The sequence below is a fragment of the Macrotis lagotis genome, chromosome 4 (genome assembly GCF_037893015.1).
Source record: "Macrotis lagotis isolate mMagLag1 chromosome 4, bilby.v1.9.chrom.fasta, whole genome shotgun sequence".
Lineage (NCBI taxonomy): Eukaryota > Metazoa > Chordata > Mammalia > Peramelemorphia > Peramelidae > Macrotis > Macrotis lagotis.
In genome coordinates, this window is record NC_133661.1 from 191,503,378 (window position 1) to 191,522,274 (window position 18,897).

The 18,897-nt window shown below is 35.4% G+C and overlaps 1 protein-coding gene across 12 annotated transcripts in view; it reads right to left on the minus strand.

The window, feature by feature from the left end:
• The window catches only part of RYR3 (ryanodine receptor 3), an 833,777-nt gene that overhangs the window by 430,481 nt on the left and 384,399 nt on the right, over positions 1-18,897 (minus strand). For all 12 annotated transcript variants that reach the window (XM_074235022.1, XM_074235021.1, XM_074235020.1 and 9 more), the window contains 2 exons: positions 12,940-13,073; positions 11,263-11,504 (listed from right to left, as the gene is read on the minus strand). In XM_074235022.1, the coding sequence (XP_074091123.1) occupies positions 11,263-11,504; positions 12,940-13,073 (376 nt within the window). The remainder of the gene's footprint in view (positions 1-11,262; positions 11,505-12,939; positions 13,074-18,897) is intronic.

The window sequence follows — 18,897 nt, forward strand, 5'->3', positions numbered from 1 at the left end:
TGACAGAGATTGAATCAGTTTACCAAAAGTTTAAATTATGGAAGGGAGGAGGGTACATTTAGTACAAAGGTGAAAAACAAAACAAAACTGAAGGGTAGAGACACTCCTGGGGAATATAAAGGGCAGGATTAGGGGTTCTTCCCTTCAGTATGCTGAAAGCCCAGTGACCTATGTAGAGGTCAACAAGCCACAGATAGCCTTTCATTTCTCAACTTCTGATAGTGGAAAATATTAGAATGACAGGGCCACCAGGCAGAGGAAATGATCAAAGATTATGATTAAAGGAATTTCTGAGTTCATGAACATGGAAGTAGAACATCTGTGGTATCATGATACCATACATGTATGACCATACATAGCTAAAGTTAAATGCAGAAATGGGTCACAGGAGTTGAAAAGTTTGAAGGTAGTATGTTTGACCATATATTAATATATATGCAATAGTTCCCCATAAGGGGGCAAGAATTGGAGGTAAAAGAAATTCTAAATCAGGCACTGAACTCACTGAGGAATTAGAATTATTTACAGAATCTATTTCTTGGTGGTTGGTAGAGGTTGCTGAATGAGTAGTAGAAGAGTTTGGAAGTATCAAAAAAGGTAAAAAGTTCTCATTCTCATGAATTCTAAGGTTCTAATTGATGATCCTATGTTCTTGCTTCCTTAATTATCAACAACATGTTGACCTCAACAACAGTAGAAGGAGGGTATTCTGAAACAAGCCAAATTAAGCTAGATAGAACAAAATTCTCAAAAGAGTTAAATTTTCACATCTGCATATATCATAAATGTGACAGACAATTTTTATATGTAGATTTATCCTAGCTATGGAATTCTATTAAAATATTAAAGGAAAATCCATTTTTGTCACAGTTTTTGTTTTTTTCCCTTTTGGGAATATCATCAATTAATAAGACAAAATAATGGAGGTGGGGAAAAAAAGAAAAATCTACCTTAAGTGAAAAAAAAACCCTTTTTTGAATGCCCCCCCAAATATGTAAGCAGTACTTGATACTGTTCTGAAAGAACAACAAAGAGATATGAGTTTATAAGAAAAATTTTTTTTAGGTTTTTTTTTTTTTGCAAGGCCAACGGGGTTAAGTGGCTTGCCCAAGGCCACACAGCTAGGTAATTATTAAGTTTCTGAGACCATATCTGAACCCAGGTACTCCTGACTCCAGGGTCGATGTTTTATCCAATATGCCACCTAGCTGCCACCTATAAGAAAATATTTTTACAAGAAAACATCCATTCTTTCCAGGTAGCAAGTTTTCAGTGGTTATAAAGACTAATTATTAAGATGAGATGAATTTCTCTTTCCCTGGACACCTTTTGAAAAAATCTTTTTGTGACTTAAAACCTAAGGTCTATTTATCATGAAGCAGACATGAAACACAAAAGTTCTTTTCTTAATGTTGGATTTTGTTAAAAAACCTCTTTTTTTACTTAAATAGAGAGACTGAAGTTCTCAAGGGCCAACATACAGTCCCAAAGTACTAGGATTTTGCTACTGCCAAATGGGCATAATAAAAGAAAGGAATTGGCTAAGTAAAGGAATGCTGATGCTGATTCCTTAGCCTAAATTCTGTTCAAGCTTAAATTCATTTGCAGCTAAGTGAGCGAATCTTGGATCTACATTGGATTGTTTGTACCTAAGCAAAATAATTAAAATAGAAACCTTTGAACTCCTCTGGGTTGAAAAAAGCAAAGACTTAATGCTTAGCTTGAGGTTACTATGTATAGATTTTGTCAGCTGGGCATGAAACTTTGAATCAATGTATGAATGAGGAAATATTTATTAAAGGCTTAATGAGATACAGGTACTGTATTAAAAGGTGGGGATACAAATAGAAAAGCAATATAATTCCTACTGTCATGGAGCTTATATTCCAATGGGAAGCCAATTTTGGACATACATTTATGTTATTATTATTTTTGTTTTGTTCTTTGAGAATTAAAAAGACCATGACATCAAGGAGGTGATGACATGACATGCATGTAAATTGTACTTGAGTGAGGAGGTGCTGTGCTAAGTTCTCTGGATTTCTGGAACCATCTGGGTCCAGTGGCCAGATAGGAATCAGGACCATTGGAGATGGTCCTGGATGAGAGGCAATCAAAGGTTAAGTGATCTGCTCAGGGTCTCACACAGTTAGTGTCATGTGTCTGAGGAATTTGAACTCAGGTCCTCCTGACTCCATGATTGGTGTTCTATCTACTGCATCACATAGTTGCTCATATATTCATATATAAACATATAGATATAGATATATATGTATGAATGTATTTGTTGGAACATAGAGAATATACTGTTAAAATATTACTATCCTATTTCAATAAATGTCTTTGCTTTGAACTAAATGCATTATAAAGTCAATAAGAGATTGTTTTGAGTAGATGTAGATCTCACACAATACACTGAGCTTGGAGTAGCTATTCTAAGGACCTTCTCTGTGAGAGATGGATTCTACATCCATCTATGAACAATCTATAAAGAACAATCTATATAAAGAAAATATTTAATTATGCCTGAGGATGAACTGTTCCTCTCTTTTGAGGAGCATTTCTGGTATACTAATATACACTGATGCTTGGTATTTCTCTAATTCTAGCAATAGCAGAAGTTTGCCTAATAAAACACCCCTGGTTAGATTGCCTGTGTAGAGGCAGAATCCTGACATACAAAAATCTGGATGAAGGAGACCTGTTTCAGTACCCTTCACCTGTGTGGCAGGGGAGAGAGAGTCAGTGAACTGAAACAAAGAAGCATTTATTAAGCGCTTACTATGTTCAGTACTTACTGAGTATTCAAGAAATTTCGGGAAATTAAGAGGCAGAACATTCTAGGCATGGGTGACAGTGAATTCAAAGGCATAGAGATAGGAGATCATAATCTTCATAATAGCTGGCAATTATATGTTGTCTTCTAGATACTGCAGATGTGCTTTTTCTACAAAGATGACCTCATTTGGGCCTCATCCTCAGGTCCCAGTCACCATGGCCTGCTTTCAGTTCCTTACATGTCACTTCCACCAAGGTGGCAAAGTAAATGGAGCACTGGGACTGAAATCAGGATTTGAGAAGTTCTAATTCAACCATAGACATTTCCATGTTAAGTGATCTTAGGAAAGTTTCAAACCTCAGTTTGCCTCAGTTTCCTCACTTGTACAATGGAGAGAATACCATCCATCTCCCAGGGTAGTGGTAAGGATCAAATAAGTTAACAATTATAAAGCACTTAGTACAATGCTTGATACATAGTAAGAGCTGTTTAAATGTTAGCTATTATTATTATTAATGACATGTTTTTCCATTTTCAATAAGCAGACATACCTTTAGAGCAAAATTTTATTGTTTTTTTATATTATGGACTCCTGAAAATCTTGTGAAGACTGTGGATCTATTCTCAAAATAATATTTTAAAAGAATAAAATACATATAATGAAAATCAACTTAATTGCAGTTCTAGAAATTTTTTTTATAAAAATAATTCATGAACTCCTAAGTTAAGAACCCCCTGTATTAGAAACACATAGAATTACCTATGAAGGAAGGATAATTCAAACATGTTGAGGTAATTAAGAATCTGATAGACCTCTTTCAATCAGAAACAATGAAAAAAAATCATGGAACATTTGATTATCTCATATTGCAGAAATAAATATTTGCCAAGAGGCAATCAGGAAAATAATTTCAGCTTATGTACCAACAAGACAATGAGACAGAAAAATTTTATGAAGAATTTGACAAGACACTCCAAATTAAATCAACTTGCACTTTGATATTCAATGAAGTCAGTGAAAAGAGATAAAAAGATAAAAAAGTTGCTGAAAAATGTGACAGGATTAAAGAATCAAGGAAATCAAAAAAATTCCAAACTTACACAAACTCTTTGCTTTAGACAATAAATATTTTCTTCAAGGAAACAATAAGAAGATGCTAAACACGGCAAGCATAATGAAAAAATTCTATTGACTCTATGTAATGAACTGAACATGTTTCCTTGCTCATGTGGAAATTAATCTTGAATCAGCAATCTATAAGCAAGGTTACTGGCATATGAAGGGAAAGACTAAAATCAGTTATAATGATAGAAGAGAAAATAAGAATGAGAAAAAATATCACACATTTAAAAATTTCTATCCTGATCTAAGAAGTTGTAGGTAATGAAAAAATGGAAAAGGAATGAATAAAAAGACTTTGACACAGATTTTATTATATAAACATTTATTTTATGATATAGGAACAGTTGCCAAAGTTAGAAAAAAAGGGCTTAACAAAAGATTTGGTCAGTAATACATTTGCCCAAGAGCCAAGGACAATGCCAGTTTAGAATATAAAATCTTTTTTCTTTTTTTTAATTTTAAGTAAAATCTTACTTGAGAGGATGACACAAAATTATGAGCCATACCACGTCAGAAAAGAGAATCATATGAAGGAAAAGAATGTAAAAAGCCCAACTAAATAAAGTCATTTCAAAGACATCTAATGATGAATCTGGAAGAACAACCAACAGATAAAAAACTTAAATGATATGTCAGAATTTTAATAAACTCCATCATTACAGTCAGTAGAATGACTAATTTTAATAAACCCTATAGTCCCATTAGTATTAGCAAGTGGAAATCACTCCAAAGGGGAAAAAGTAAAGATGGGTAAAGCAGCTAGACTAGAACAAGTATTCAAAGAAAGCATCTATGTTGGAGGAGAATCCAGTTTTGAGTGAGGAGGGAACAATTCCTTTTTTTCTTTCTTTTTTTAATTTACACATTACTAAAATATTCTTGTTTAAAAGTAAACACAGGGGTGGCTAGGTGGCGCAGTGGATAGAGCACCAGCCCTGGAGTCAGGAGTACCTGAGTTCAAATCTGACCTCAGAAACTTAATAATTACCTAGCTGTTTGGCTTTGGGCAAGACACTTTAACCCCATTAGCCTTGCAAAAACATAAAAAAAAGAGTAAACATAATACCTCTCCCCCCACAAAAATATAAAACCTCATGAGAGATAAAGTAAAAGAAAGAAAAAAATGTGTTTCAGTCTTTGTTCTGATACCATCAGCTCTGTCTCCAGTGGATCACTTTCTTTATCATAAGTCCATCATAGTAGTTACTTTCATATTTTTCCACAGCTGCTGTTGTTGCTTGTAATTCCCTCCATCCATTCCTCCCCACTACCATCTATTATATTTTCTCTCTCCTTTCACTTTGTCCCTCTTCTAAAATATGCTGTAGGGAAGCTGAGTGCCACAGCAGACAAAGCACTGGCCCTAGGCCTAGAGCCCACATACCACCCCAGAGACCCAGCAACCACCCAGCCCCTTGGTCCTGGACAGGCCCCTCAATCCTAGCACCTTGAAAAAAGTACAAAAGAAAACATATTATATCTGACTACTGACTATTCTTTCCTATGATCTACCCTCTCTTCTATCACCCCCCTACCCCCATCCCCCTTCTCGCTTTTTTCCTCTAGATGTCTATACCCTATTGAGGGTGTATGCTGCTTCCTCTCTGAGCCATTTCTGATGAGAGTGAAGCTTCCCTCATTCTCCCTCACCTTCCCCCTTCCATATTATTGCAAAAAAAAATTTTACATGAAATATCTTAGCCTATTCCACCTCTCCTTCTTTCTCTTACTCCCAATACATTTCCCTTTCACCCATTGACTCCATTTTTACAATATATTATCTCTTCAAATTCAGCTCTCTCCTGTGCTTCATCTATAAAAGCTTCTTCTACCTGCTCTATTAAATGAGAAGGTTCATATGAGTATTATCAGTATCAAATTTCTATGCAGGAATATATGCAGTTCATCATCATTAAGTCCCTCATAATTTACCCTTCTCCTCTGCTCTCTATGCTTCACCTGATTCCTGTACTTGAAGATCAAACTTTCTGTTTAGCTTTGGTCATTTCAACAGGAACATTTGAAATTTCCCTGTTTCATTGAAAATTCATCTTTTCCCCTGGAAGAGAATGTTCAGTTTTTCTGGGTAGTTGATTCTTGATTGTATTCCAAGCTCTTTTGCCTTCTGAAATATTATATTCCAAGCCCAATGAGCACTTAATGTAGTTGCTGCTAAGTACTGTGTGATCCTGACTGCCGCTCTATGATATTTGAATTGTGTCCTTCTGACTACTTGTAATATTTTATCTTTGACTTGGGAGTGCTGGAACTTGGCTATAATATTCTTGGGTATTTTGGGGGGGGGGTTGTATCTCTTTTGGGGGGAGATCAGCAGATTTTCTCAGTTTCTATTTTACCCCCTGCTTCTGGGATATCAGGGCAATTTTCCTGTAGAAATTCTTTAAATATGAGGTTAAGGCTCCTTTCCTGATCATAACTTTCAGATATCCCAATAATTTTAAAATTATCTTTCCTAAATCTGTTTTCCAGATTAGTTGTTTTTTTTAGTGAGATATTTCACATTCTCTTCTAATTTTTTTGTTCTTTTGGTGTGGAACTCTTGTATCTTGATTTCTCACAAAGTCAGCAGCATCCTTTAGCTCCATTCTACATCTGAAGGATTTGTTTTCCTCAGAGAGCTTTCTTATCTCCTTTTCCATCTGGTTAATTCTTATTTTTAAGACATTCTTTGCCTCAATAACTTTTTGAACTGTTTTATACATTTAATCTAAACTGGTTTTTAACATGTTATTTTATTCAGCATTTTTTTGGATCTCCTCGACTAAGCTGCTGAATTCTTTTTCATGTTTTTCCTGCATCTCTTGTATTTCTTCTCCCAATTTTTCTTCTATCTCCCTTACTTGATTTTTCAAAATCTTTTTTGAGCTCTGTCATAGCCTGAGTCCAATTTCCAATTTTTGTTGGAGTCTTTAGATGCAGAAGTTTGGACTTTCTCATCTTCAGATTGAGTCTTTTGATCCTCCATGGGATCATAGACAAAGTAATTGTCAATGGTCAAGTTCCTTTTTTTTTGTTTACTCATTTCCCCAGCCTATACCTGGTTTTGGGGTGTTCCTTGAGCTTTTTTTATAAAGGCAAATGGGGTTAAGTGGCTTGCCCAAAGCCACACAGCTAGGTAATTATTAAGTGTCTGGGACCAGATTTGAACCCAGGTACTCCTGACTCCAAGGCTGGTGCTTTATCCACTATGCCACCTAGCCGCCCCATTCCATGAGCTTTTGAATATTATTGGGACACCCCCACAAAGACCTCAGTGTGTGAGGCTCTGACTGCTCTCCTGGTCTGTGAATGAGCACAAGTGCACCCCCTCTGCCATTCTATAGGGGGCCTTGACTGTGATTAGCATATGAATATGGTCAGAGCCCCAGAGTCCTGTTCCAGGGACAGAGGACAGACCTCGGCAGTCTCACTCCACTCCCTTGCCTTCCTTGGGCTGAGCACTCAGGGCAGAGCTGCTTGGAGGCTCCTGCTGGATAGACTCCACAGGCCTGCTTCAGTTTCTTGGATCTGGGCTGCCCTGGCCATTATGACCACAATAAAGGCCTTGGCTTTGCAGAGTGCCATGACCGTGCTGAGGGCCTGGGCTTCACGCTAGCTCTGACAGAGGTCTCCCTGCTGATCTTCCAAGTTATGAATGGTGTTCCCTGGGGTGAAGGTCAGGCAACTGCTTCTGTTGCCGGAAGCCATGGCTCCTAGGCACCCTGGGGCTGTTTCTGGGAGGCTGAAGTTCCTTCACTCTGGCCGGCTGCCCCACTAACCCCATGGAACAGAGTTTTCCTACTATTTTCCAGGTTATCTTGGGCTGGAGAATTGCCTTACTAGATCTTTCTATGGGGTTTTGTCTCTTGAAATTTAGTAAGTGTCATAATTTTAAGATTTTTGAAATATTTTGGAGAGAGCACCTGAGAAAGGCCCTTCTCCTACAGCTATCTTGGCTCTGCCCCTTAATTTGGGCAGGGATCAATTCATAAGATACATGTAAGAGAGGAGGAAACTAGAGGCATGTTCATAGCCTTATTGCTTTTCAAAAAGAGGTGATCAAGAAAATATAAATAATGCTCCATTTACTTACTCTCTCATCTATATAAAATGTTCTTGATAATTACCTATTCCTACATTTAATGCCTCCTTGATGAAAGCATATGAAGAGAACAAGCAGAATGTTACAAATGTGAATCCACAGTGCAGACTACATCTTTACAATCATACCACTGACACTTAAATTTAGACAATAGAAGACCTCACACTATTATTGTTTGTTGAGAATAATAAAGTATTTTATTTGCCAGAATAAAATATTCTTTAAAGGCATTTCTCTAACAAATTTTCTCCTATACATATGTCAAAATGAAATAAAATTCCCTGAAATATATAAAAGAATATTTTTCCTTTTATTATTAATATTAAATGAGGCATAAAATAGGGAGACATATGCTTATGAAACCTATCTGCCATGGTCATGGCGATGATCCAGCAGAGAATTCAAATTGAAGAGGCATTCCCTCTTCAACTGGAAGGCAAAGGCAGATGACATTTAACTGATTTATATCAAGCCTAGGAACACTCCTAAATGAGCTCCATAATCACTCAAGAGATTGACTTCACTATCCATGCTCAAAAAACCAAAAATAAAAGCCAAGAATGCATATTGCCCAGATCATAGTATAAAGCTAGATGGACAATTTAAAGAATCCATCCATTAATAGATATAGTTGGGGACAGACAGTACAAATGAATGATTAGATTGGTCCATAGTTGAACAGAAAAAAAGGAAAAATGAGATTGTCTTTGGTAAATTATACATTTCTTTTAATCCCATGTTTCTCTTGAAAACAAAGACTAATCTTTGAAACTTTAGAATTCTTCTACTTATGTTGTATGGTTCTAAGTTCTATATTTCTATGATCATTCAAGATTTCTCAAAGGCAAATGGGAGGCATTTCAAATGAGGAATTTTGAAGAAATATGTAATGGATAACTTTATTGAAAGGTATGACTAGATAAAAAAATTGGGCTTGTCACATGAGAGCGAGGGACAATAGATATAAAGGTGTACATGCTCATTTGGTATGCAAAAAAAAAAGGTTAAAAAGGTCCATGATAGAATCAGTGGAAGCCCTTTGGTGAACTTATGGGAGGACATAGATGAGAGTCATACCAGATGGGAAGGCATGGGTAGATGGTTATTTGTATTATCAGAAGGAATTCCTACATTGCTAAGCAGACAGAAATATTGAAATATTTATATATTCAACTATTTTTTAGGAGACTCAGTACACTAAAGACCTCATTCCCATCCCAAACATCCTTGGGAGAACAGCATCGTGGGACATTAGAATCAGAAGGAATGTTAGAAATTATCTACTCCTTTTCTGTGATTTAAAGGTGAGGGAACTGAGGTTTAGAGAATTGAAATCATGGTACTAAGGTAATAAGAGCCAGTAAGTAACAGAGATTAATTAAATCATTTAATTCTTAGTTCAATATTCTTTATACCATAACATGATGGTTCCTTATGTTGTGCCTACTTCCAAAAAGGATATCAAATAGCTTGCAATATTAAACATAATATAAAACAAGACAATTTTAAAGTAAAAACAAAAAAATCAATGGGAAGGATGTAAAAATGTTACCAGGCACCTGAGATGAGTTAATTATTGAATTTAGTTTTGAATTTCCTGACAGTTAAGGGAAAAAGGGAAACAAGGTGTGTTATATGGTTCTCATCTGTTAACTTGTTAACTCACATAGGCAAACCTTTTCATTGAAGTAACCCATGATCCCCTACAGAACTCCTTTTCCCTATTGTAAAAGCTCCCAACTTATAGACTAATTGCTATTCAGAATCTCAGAGCAGCTATATAGGTTCCAATGAGAAAATTTTTTTCTCCTGACCTGGCATGTAACCTTCATGTTCCCCAGTTCACCTTGGCGGCATATCTCAGAGAGTGTGTTTTGCTCTCCAAAACAGTAATTTATGAGTGAAAGTCATAAATTCTTTCCCCCTTTTTGTTGTGGATAAGATAGACTGTGTCACAAAGGATGAACAAATATGCATGGTTTATGAGTTTCATCATAGGTCTACATTATCTTTCACCCAAAACCCAACTCTCCTCCAAATATTGCTGTTACTATCAAGGGTATCAGGCATCACCAGTCTTTCAAGTATCATCAGTTGAGGATCTAGATGTCATTTTCAAATCCTCATTCTCTTTCACCCATTTTATCTAGACTAGTCAGTTATAAAAACTTCTCATCTCTCTACACCATTGGTATTATCTGTTCCTTCTCTCTAAACACATAATAGCTAGTAGCTTGGCCCTTATCACCTTTTACTTGATCAACAGCTTCCAAATCAATCTTTTAAGCCTCAAGACTCTCCTCTCCTCAATTAATACTCCATAGAGCTATCAAAGTAATTTTTCTTAAGTGCATGTCAGATCATATCATTTCCCAACTGAAATTCTAGTAGGTCCCTACTGATTTTGTTATTTCATCTTTATCTCATCCTTAAAAGGATGTCAATTTTATCTGAATTTTTAACTCATATTATTAATTCAATAGTACATGCATATAATTTCTGAATAAAACAAATAAATGCCTATTGGGAGTACATGCTCAAATTTTATTTTTCTAAAATTTTACAGCTAGGGTTGTATAATTAAAAAAGTCTGGAAACAACTGCATTAAATTATGTCTCTCAAATATCCCTTTAGAAATCTTTTTGCAAATTCTAGGTCATGGTCAATTCATGGCTTAATTCTTAGAAGTGTAGGTATACTAGGCTATTGGTTGAAGTAGCATCCATATGTTTTTAATTAGAAACACAAGGGAAGTAGAGCTGTTTGTCTTTAACAAAATATAATGTGTTTGATTTATACACCTTTACCTATGATGAAGACCTGGAAACATTTGAATATTGAGAAAGGCTAGAGAGCCTGTAGGTAGGGCCAATATAATCGTCAAAACAGAAGCATTAGTTTGGTTAACATCGACCTGATTGAGACCCCAGAATAGGTTGCTATACATGCAAAAGTAAATTTGGGCATGAAAATTTTAAGCATATATTTTAACTATTAACTGTCTTGGACATATCCTTAGGAGTAATGAGAAAGCAGAGGCAAATCTTTCCATTTAGACAGAAAATGTTATGAAAAAAATAACTTGTCCAGTTTCAGTGACTTGATGGTAAAGTTGTAAAGGAAATTTATGTTTTCTGACTCCCTATTAGCTAGAAAGGACTGAAAGGACATGAAAGTTAATGGAGAGACTCCTTCCCCAAATGTAACATGAGGGAAAATAACTGAATGCACAGGATTGCGTTGGAAAGGATACTTACCAGACCACAGATGAAGCCCATCAAAGCCATAGGAGTATAGGTCATCACCAACACCATTGCCTCCCCAACCTTCTCCACCACCAGGGTAAGGAGCATAACCTGGTGAAGAAGCCCAGCCTACTCGGAGGTGTGTGGGTTCGGCTGTTAGGAAAGGATCCACCTGATCTATGATAAGCTCAAAGTACCACTTCCTGTACTGAGCTGAGCCTTCAGCAACTCCCAGGAAAATATTTGGCCGAATGCTGAAATAGAATGTAAAAATCAGGTAACAACCACAGATCCTGAAGAACACTGAAGTACAGAAGGAAAAGGAAAAGGAAAGAAGGAAAGGGATGGTCATGTTGTAACTATAAAAGGGACATTTTAAAAATTATATTATTACTGAAAAGAAGAAGTTGTAGGTACCTTAGGGCTTAGTGGTTAGCAATACCTCCTCCATTTGAAAATATAAAATAAAAATTTATGTTGACTCTCTGCACCATTACAGACTTCATCATTTCTGCTATAAAAGGGTTGACTTTTCTTTTAGCTATACTGGTTTGAAATTCTACATTCTTAAATAGAGATTATTTTTAGGATTAATGGAATTAGTACCTAAAACTCAGTTATAATTTGAGAAGGTTCTTGGTAATGGCTTTAATTTTTAGATTATAATACTTCACATGTTATAATTTATCTATTTATATAAAAGCTTCTAGAGTCTAAAGCCTGAATTGAGGTAGAAGTGCCTTTCATCTAGGATATTCAAATCCTCTATATATTCCTGGACTTTTCTGGAAATTGGATAATGCTGATAATAATGGACAAACTTGTTTTTGAAAATCTGGGCCCAGTAAAATCAGTTTTATCTTTCCATATTTAAAAATGTTTTATATGTTGTTCCTAGGAGTAGAGGTAGAATAAGGCAGAAGAAAGGATATTTAATCTTTTTTTTCATCTTAGGGGGAAAATAATGTCTTAAGTAATTTTCTTTAGCTGAAGATGTCTGAATTGAATTTGCATATTTCTTCATTCTTAAGTCAACTTAAGTGTAATTTCCTCTACATGTAACTGTGTAACTATATCCTTTCAGTGCAATTATGATGGGAATTTTTTTTCTAGTCCTTTTCTAACAAAAGGAAAACAAGCCTGACCATTTAGCCAGTAGTGGTTAGGAATAAATAGGGCCTGGGGTTAAACTAGGAAGTGACTCTTACACATAGAATATAGAATAACTGATAATCAAGTAGCTTATTGCTGGATTTCATAATTTTGTCAAGCACCTAAAAGAATTATTATTTACCTGACAGTTTTTATAAATTTCCATATAGTTTACTAATATAAATTATTTTGTTTTGTGGTTCCTTAGAATTACTGAGAACTCTAAAGAATAAATTTTTATATTCATGTAAAGTCTCTTAAACTCATAGGATATTAACTTATTCTTTTAAATTTTTCAACCCAAATAGGGTTTCTAAACAGTTAATATAAAATGGTCAAGCTAGAAGAAGCCAGAAACATGCTTGGATGCACTAGGGGATGCTTACTTAGCTCCTTTTGTGATCTGCATTGGGAGCACAGAAGATTGAGAATGCTGTCCTCCTATATAAATTCCAAGGAAGGAGAGGCCAAGTTTTTTTTCCCTCCCTTTGTGGTCCAGACAAGGTCAAGTATGATGCTCAGCTAAACAAACCCTACCTTGTCACATCATTAATCAGCCGGGTCTGGAGTAGCAAGTCTCTTCGGGGTAGCAGGTTGTCACAGATAAGATTCTGGTTGGCTCTTACTGCGACCCCATTACAGAGACAGAGAGAGCAAAGGACATCAAGAACCTGCAATGATACAGACTCAGTAAAAATCACCAGGCAGTATACATGGAAAATAAACCTAAAATCCACAATAAGTTCCAGAAATGAACCACTACAGTGCTTTACTACCAGGCAAGAAAATATGCTAAGAAAAAGTCCCAGAACTGGGCCCCAGGGAAGTGCCGAAAGTATATGTCAGAGTGCCAAGGCCACTCACTTCTCAGTGTAATGTAGGGAGAGAAGCCTCTTTCACCCTCAACTACACTAATCAGTGTTCCTTCTCCTTCCTTTAGAGATACATTGGTTTTGTAGGAAACAATTCTATTTTTCTTCTACACCTAAGGACTTGGCTTGATCAGTAGTAACATGTATGAATTAAGTCCTATGGAGTTGTTAAAGGCATAAGAGGGCCATTTGTGGAACAGAAGTCTTCTAGCCTAGCTGAGAATTACAATGACCTACAAGTGACCTCTAGGATCATAGGATGTTAGGGTTGAAAAGGATGCTATAAGTCACTGATGCTATAAGTCACCCAATAAACACTTATGAAACACCTACTGTCTTCCTGCTAAGTGCTGCGGACACATACCCCCAAAAAAGGTAAAAGGTAGTTCCTGCTCTTGAGGAGCTCACAATCTAATGGAGGAAACAGCATTTAAATAACTATGTACAAACAAGAATAAATTGGAAACAATCAGTAAGGAAATGGTACTAGAATTAAGGGGAACTGGGAGAGTATTCCTATGAAAGATAAACTTTTAAATGGGACTTGAAGGAAGCTAGTAAAATCAAACAACAGAAATGAAAAGGGATTGAAGAATTTAGCTGGGGGGTGGGGGAGAAGGTGTGCATCAGTCTCCACATCTATAAAATGGGAATAATAAAAGCATTAACCTTCCAGGGTTGCTGTGAGGGTAAAAACAGGATATTTGCAAAGTGCTTTGCAAACTTTAAAAACACAGGTTTCAAACTTGCCCCTGAAAAATCCAAAATGCAGTCCAACATGAAGAAAATATAACTGGGGAAATGTTTAACAAAATAAATTAAAATGCAGTACAACATAATGTCATCCTGAGATTTTGTACATTTACAGGCAGTCTGTAGAGATCTATTTTTATTTGAGTTTGATCCCACTGCCTTAAAACACTGTATAAATGCTAGTAATTATTATTGTTGTCAGCTATGTGACACTAAACAAGTCACTTTACTACTCAATTATAAAATGAGAAGATAAAATGACTTAAAGTTTCCTTCAGCTACACAATTTAAACTGTACAAAAATTTGGCAACAATGTTGCTACTTTTTTGTTTTGATAGAGACAACAAGGAAAGCCTATTGTTCCTTCCAGTCAGAAGGTCATACTGGAACAAGTCTGGGGAGTTTAGATTAACCATCTATGTCCTAGGTTGCATTATTTCATTCATTCCCACATCCTTTCACTCAGACTTAGTTCTTCAGTCACAAAAAATCAAGCTGTGCTAGATTAGGGATAATTTTTCCTTTGGCTAATTTTTTCCTTTGCTTTCCTCAGTTGCAAATGCAGCAATCACCTGATAAATAATGACAATAGTAAGACACTTTCCACCAATGCAGTCAGAGAAGGAAAGTATATATTTTAAATATTCATAATGACATTCAGAACTCAATATTTAATGAAGTTAAGTAACCATATGTTATTGATAGCATTTATATCTGTAATTCTTACAAACCAATTTTCTACATGACTTTCTGAATATCAATTGTATAGCAGACAAATAGAACATTTATGATGCAGTAGAAAAGAACGGTGAAAACAGTTTTCACCAAGATCTTACTATAGCAGTTCTGTAAAATGTATCAAACAGAAATGTGAAATCCAAAATAATTTCTCATTTTAAGAATGAGGATGGTCACAATATTAAATGTTATCTTCATCTACCTTATAAAATCCTTTTCTATATTTTCCCTGGGTAGAAGAAGACAGAAACTTTGCTCTAACAGTCTTAGTAAAAGCCAAGCTTAACAAACATACACAAAAAAAGAAAAATACCCTCTGTGAGAAATTCATAGTTTAATGGGCCTGTTGTGCTGGCACACATAATTTTCTTCATAGTTTTGGTGTGAGGATCAACTGTGATAATATAAGTACAGTACTTTGTAAACCTTAAAGCCATTATGTAATTGCTAGTTATTTAACTGTTGTTATATGGTAGATTTTTGATCCCTTGCTTGAGTTTGAAATGACCAGGTCCTGAATGATCCCAAATGTAGGTTCTTGGTCTTTGAACTTTTCTTATGAGCTTCTCAAAGTATTTTCTTTTTATTTGACAAATTTTGCTATTCCTGTGATTTTTCCTTTTGGAGTATCTTTCAAGTGGTGATCAATGGATTTTCTCTGTACTTTGTTCTCTGGTTCTAATAGGTCTGAATAGCTTACATTTATGATTTTTTTGAAACAGTGTCCAGATGTTTCCTGACATGTTCTTCGGATCAGCCATTTTTATACTTATATTTATTTGTATTTTTATATGATCTATTTTAATTTTTAATTTAAATATTTCTTATATCATGATTTTTATTTTTCATTGATTATTCTAATTTTCATGAAGTCATGCATTTTTTACTTTCTGTTTTAGGCTTTTTATTATTCTAATTTTTTCTCCAGATCTTTTATTTAAATGTATTTAGCTTTTGAGTCAATCCTTTTAGATATTTATATAGTCCCTGTGGAAAATTTATGTTTTCTTTGGAGTTTGCGGTAATTATAGAGTTATTCTCTTATTCTAGATTATACTTTTGGATTAAGAATTCTTTATAATGTTTACTATCTCCAATTTTACTCACCTCTAGAATCTTATTTTCTGAACTGGGATGGGTCAGACTATATTTCCTCCTGAACTTTTGAGTGGATTGGTCATTCTCTGGTTAGTTTTCCTCTGGATCACCTGGATCCCAGCACTGACCTCCACCTCCTTTTGTTAGTCCACAGTCCAAAGCTGAAGTTCAGAATAAGAGATCTTGGTGCCTTCCATAGTGTTTTAGCAAACAGTCAGAAATCTAGCAGTGTGCTCTGAATACTGACATGTCAAGCTGGTCAGTTCCACTTCCAGTTGCACTCAGTGTCCCTAATATGGGTTTCTGACAAATGTGGGTTTTCTCAGGGAATCCCTCTTCTCTTTCTACTTCATGACATGGAATGTCACAGGTTACACATGCCATCAGTCAACTTCTGCATAAAGCTTTCCTTGAACCCTTAATTAAGTGATAATAACATTTCTCTCCAGGACTTACCTGATAACATAGTGGAAAGAGCACTTGGCCTGAAATGAGGAAGACCTGAGTTCAAATCTGGCCTTAATTTCACTTCCTAGGTGTGTAATCCTAGGCAAATCATGTAACCTCAACTTGCCTCAGATTCCTCAACTGTGAAATGAGGCTAATACTAGTAACTACCCCATTGGGATATTGTGAGGATCAAAGAGAAAGTATTTGTAAAAGTGTTTAGCATAATGTCGGGCATTTAGAAGGCCCTGTATAAATACTAATTCATTCTTTTACCACTTGCATAGAACTTTGCAACTCTCTGATAAACAATTATAAGAAACTACATTATGTGGGCATCTATAATAATTCCTTTTTTCCTAATTACATGTAAAAAGTTTCTTTTTTAAAAAATTTGAATTCTGAATTTACTCCTTTCTTTGCTCCCTCCCCTTCCCCTTCACTAAGAAAAGCTTCACTAAGACAATCAAGAAAAATACAATTCCAGATTACTCATGTTGTGAAAGAATAAACAAACCAAAAAATCCCATGAAAAATAAAGTTGGAAAAAAGTATTCTTTGAATCAATTCTTTCTCTGGAGATGGATAGAATTTTTCATCATAAGTCCTTCAGAATTGTCTTGGATCTTTGTATCACTGAGAATAGCTAAGTCACTCACAGCTGATCATGATACAATATTGCTATTACTGTGTATGTTTTTCTGGTTCTTTCACTTTTTATCAGTTCATATAAGTCTTCCTAGGTTTTTCTTTTAGCATATTTCTTTTTAGCCTTTCTTAGAGCACAATAATATTCCATCAGAATGATATGCAACAACTTGTTCAGTCATTCCCCAATTGATTGGCATCTCCTCAAATTCAAATTTCAAGAAGGTCAAAAATTCTTTATCTTTCCTCAGTCTATTTCCAGGTCCATTGTTTTTCCAATGAGATATTTCACATTTTCTTCTATTTATGCATTCTTTTGACTTTGTTTTTATTGTATCTTGATGAGTCATGAAGTCATTAGCTTCCACTTGCTCAATTCTAAATTTTAAGGAATTGTTTTTTTCAGTGAACTTCTGTATATCCTTTTCCATTCTGTTTTTGAGTTCTTTTTTTCCACTAGATTTTTGTACATCTTTCTCTGTGTGACCAATTCTGCCTTTTAAGGAGTTCACTTCAGTGAACTTTTTGTCTTTTTCTACGACCAATTCTGCTTTTTTAAAGACATTTTTCTCTTTAGTGAATTTTGATGCCCCTTCTATCATTTGACCTATTTTGTTTCTTAAAGTGCTGTTTTCTTCAGTATTTACTGAGACTCTTTCAACAAACTATAGATTCTTTTTTCATTATTTCTCTGCATTACTCTCATTTCTTTCTCCTGCTTTCCCTCTCTAATTTGATTTTTTCAATTACTTTTGAGGTTTTCCAAGAATTCAAGTCTGAGACCAAGTCCCATTCTTCTTTGTAGTGCTGAATACAGCAGTTTTGACTTTGTTGTTGTCTTCTGAGTTTGTGTTTTGAGCTTCTCTGCTACCAAAGTAACTTTCTGTGATCAAGTTCTTTTTTCTGCTGTTTGATCCTTTCCCTGTCTATTTTTAGATTTTCAAATTTTTGTTAAAGTTGGATTCTCTTTTCAGGGAGAAGGAAGCACCCCCTTCAAATTGAAGGCTTTTTATGCAGTTATTTTCAGAATTTTGATTAAGTTTTCAGTTCTTCAAGGTGTTATGATCTAAGGAGAAATGGGTTTACTAAATTCCTGATCTGTTCTCTCGTCTATGATTACATACAAGTACTCTCTTCTACCCAGGAACTGTGACCAGCATCCTTGTTTCCCTTTCACCACAAATTCTGATGTACTAGTGCTCCTTCTGGTGACCCAGGATTATAAACCAAATCTGTGTATGGGTCATGCAATGTAGTCCTGCACTCAGTTTCAGCAAAGGGACTCCATAATCTCCTTCTGATCAATGGTCTGAACCCTTTATTGTTTATGGGTTGAGAGCTCCAGGAGCCCCCATTACCAAGATGGCTGCTGTCAAGCCAGGGTACTGCTTGTATTGGGCTCTGCTTTGACAGACCTTTCCTACTGATATTTGAAGTTATTTTGGGTTGGAAATGATTTCATATCATTCTTGTGTGGCCTTTGTTGTTCCAGAATTTGTTCTGAGAGATCATTTTGAAGTTGTAATCCCTACCTTTTCTCCAGCATTTTGGCTCTGACCCTGAGTATAAACTCCATGAAGGTAGATACAGCTAACCTTTTCATTATGTTTAACATATGACTCTGTGCACAGCAGGCATTAAATATCTGTCATAGATGAAGAAATGAGAGAAATGGGGCAGTAGTTATTAGTTCCATTTAACAAATGAAGAAATTGAAACACAGAAAAGTGAAATGATTTTCTTAAAGTTATAGAGCCTGTTGGTGGTAGAATAGTATTTAAACCTTAGTCCTATAATTCCAAACCCATCACTGTTTGAAAGAAACTTCTTCACTACTATATAATATTTCCACATTTATAACTTTGAAGATACTAGAGTATTCCAAAGTGACATTAATGAATAGCTTCTGGCTCTCTAAAGGGCCAACAGAACATTTTT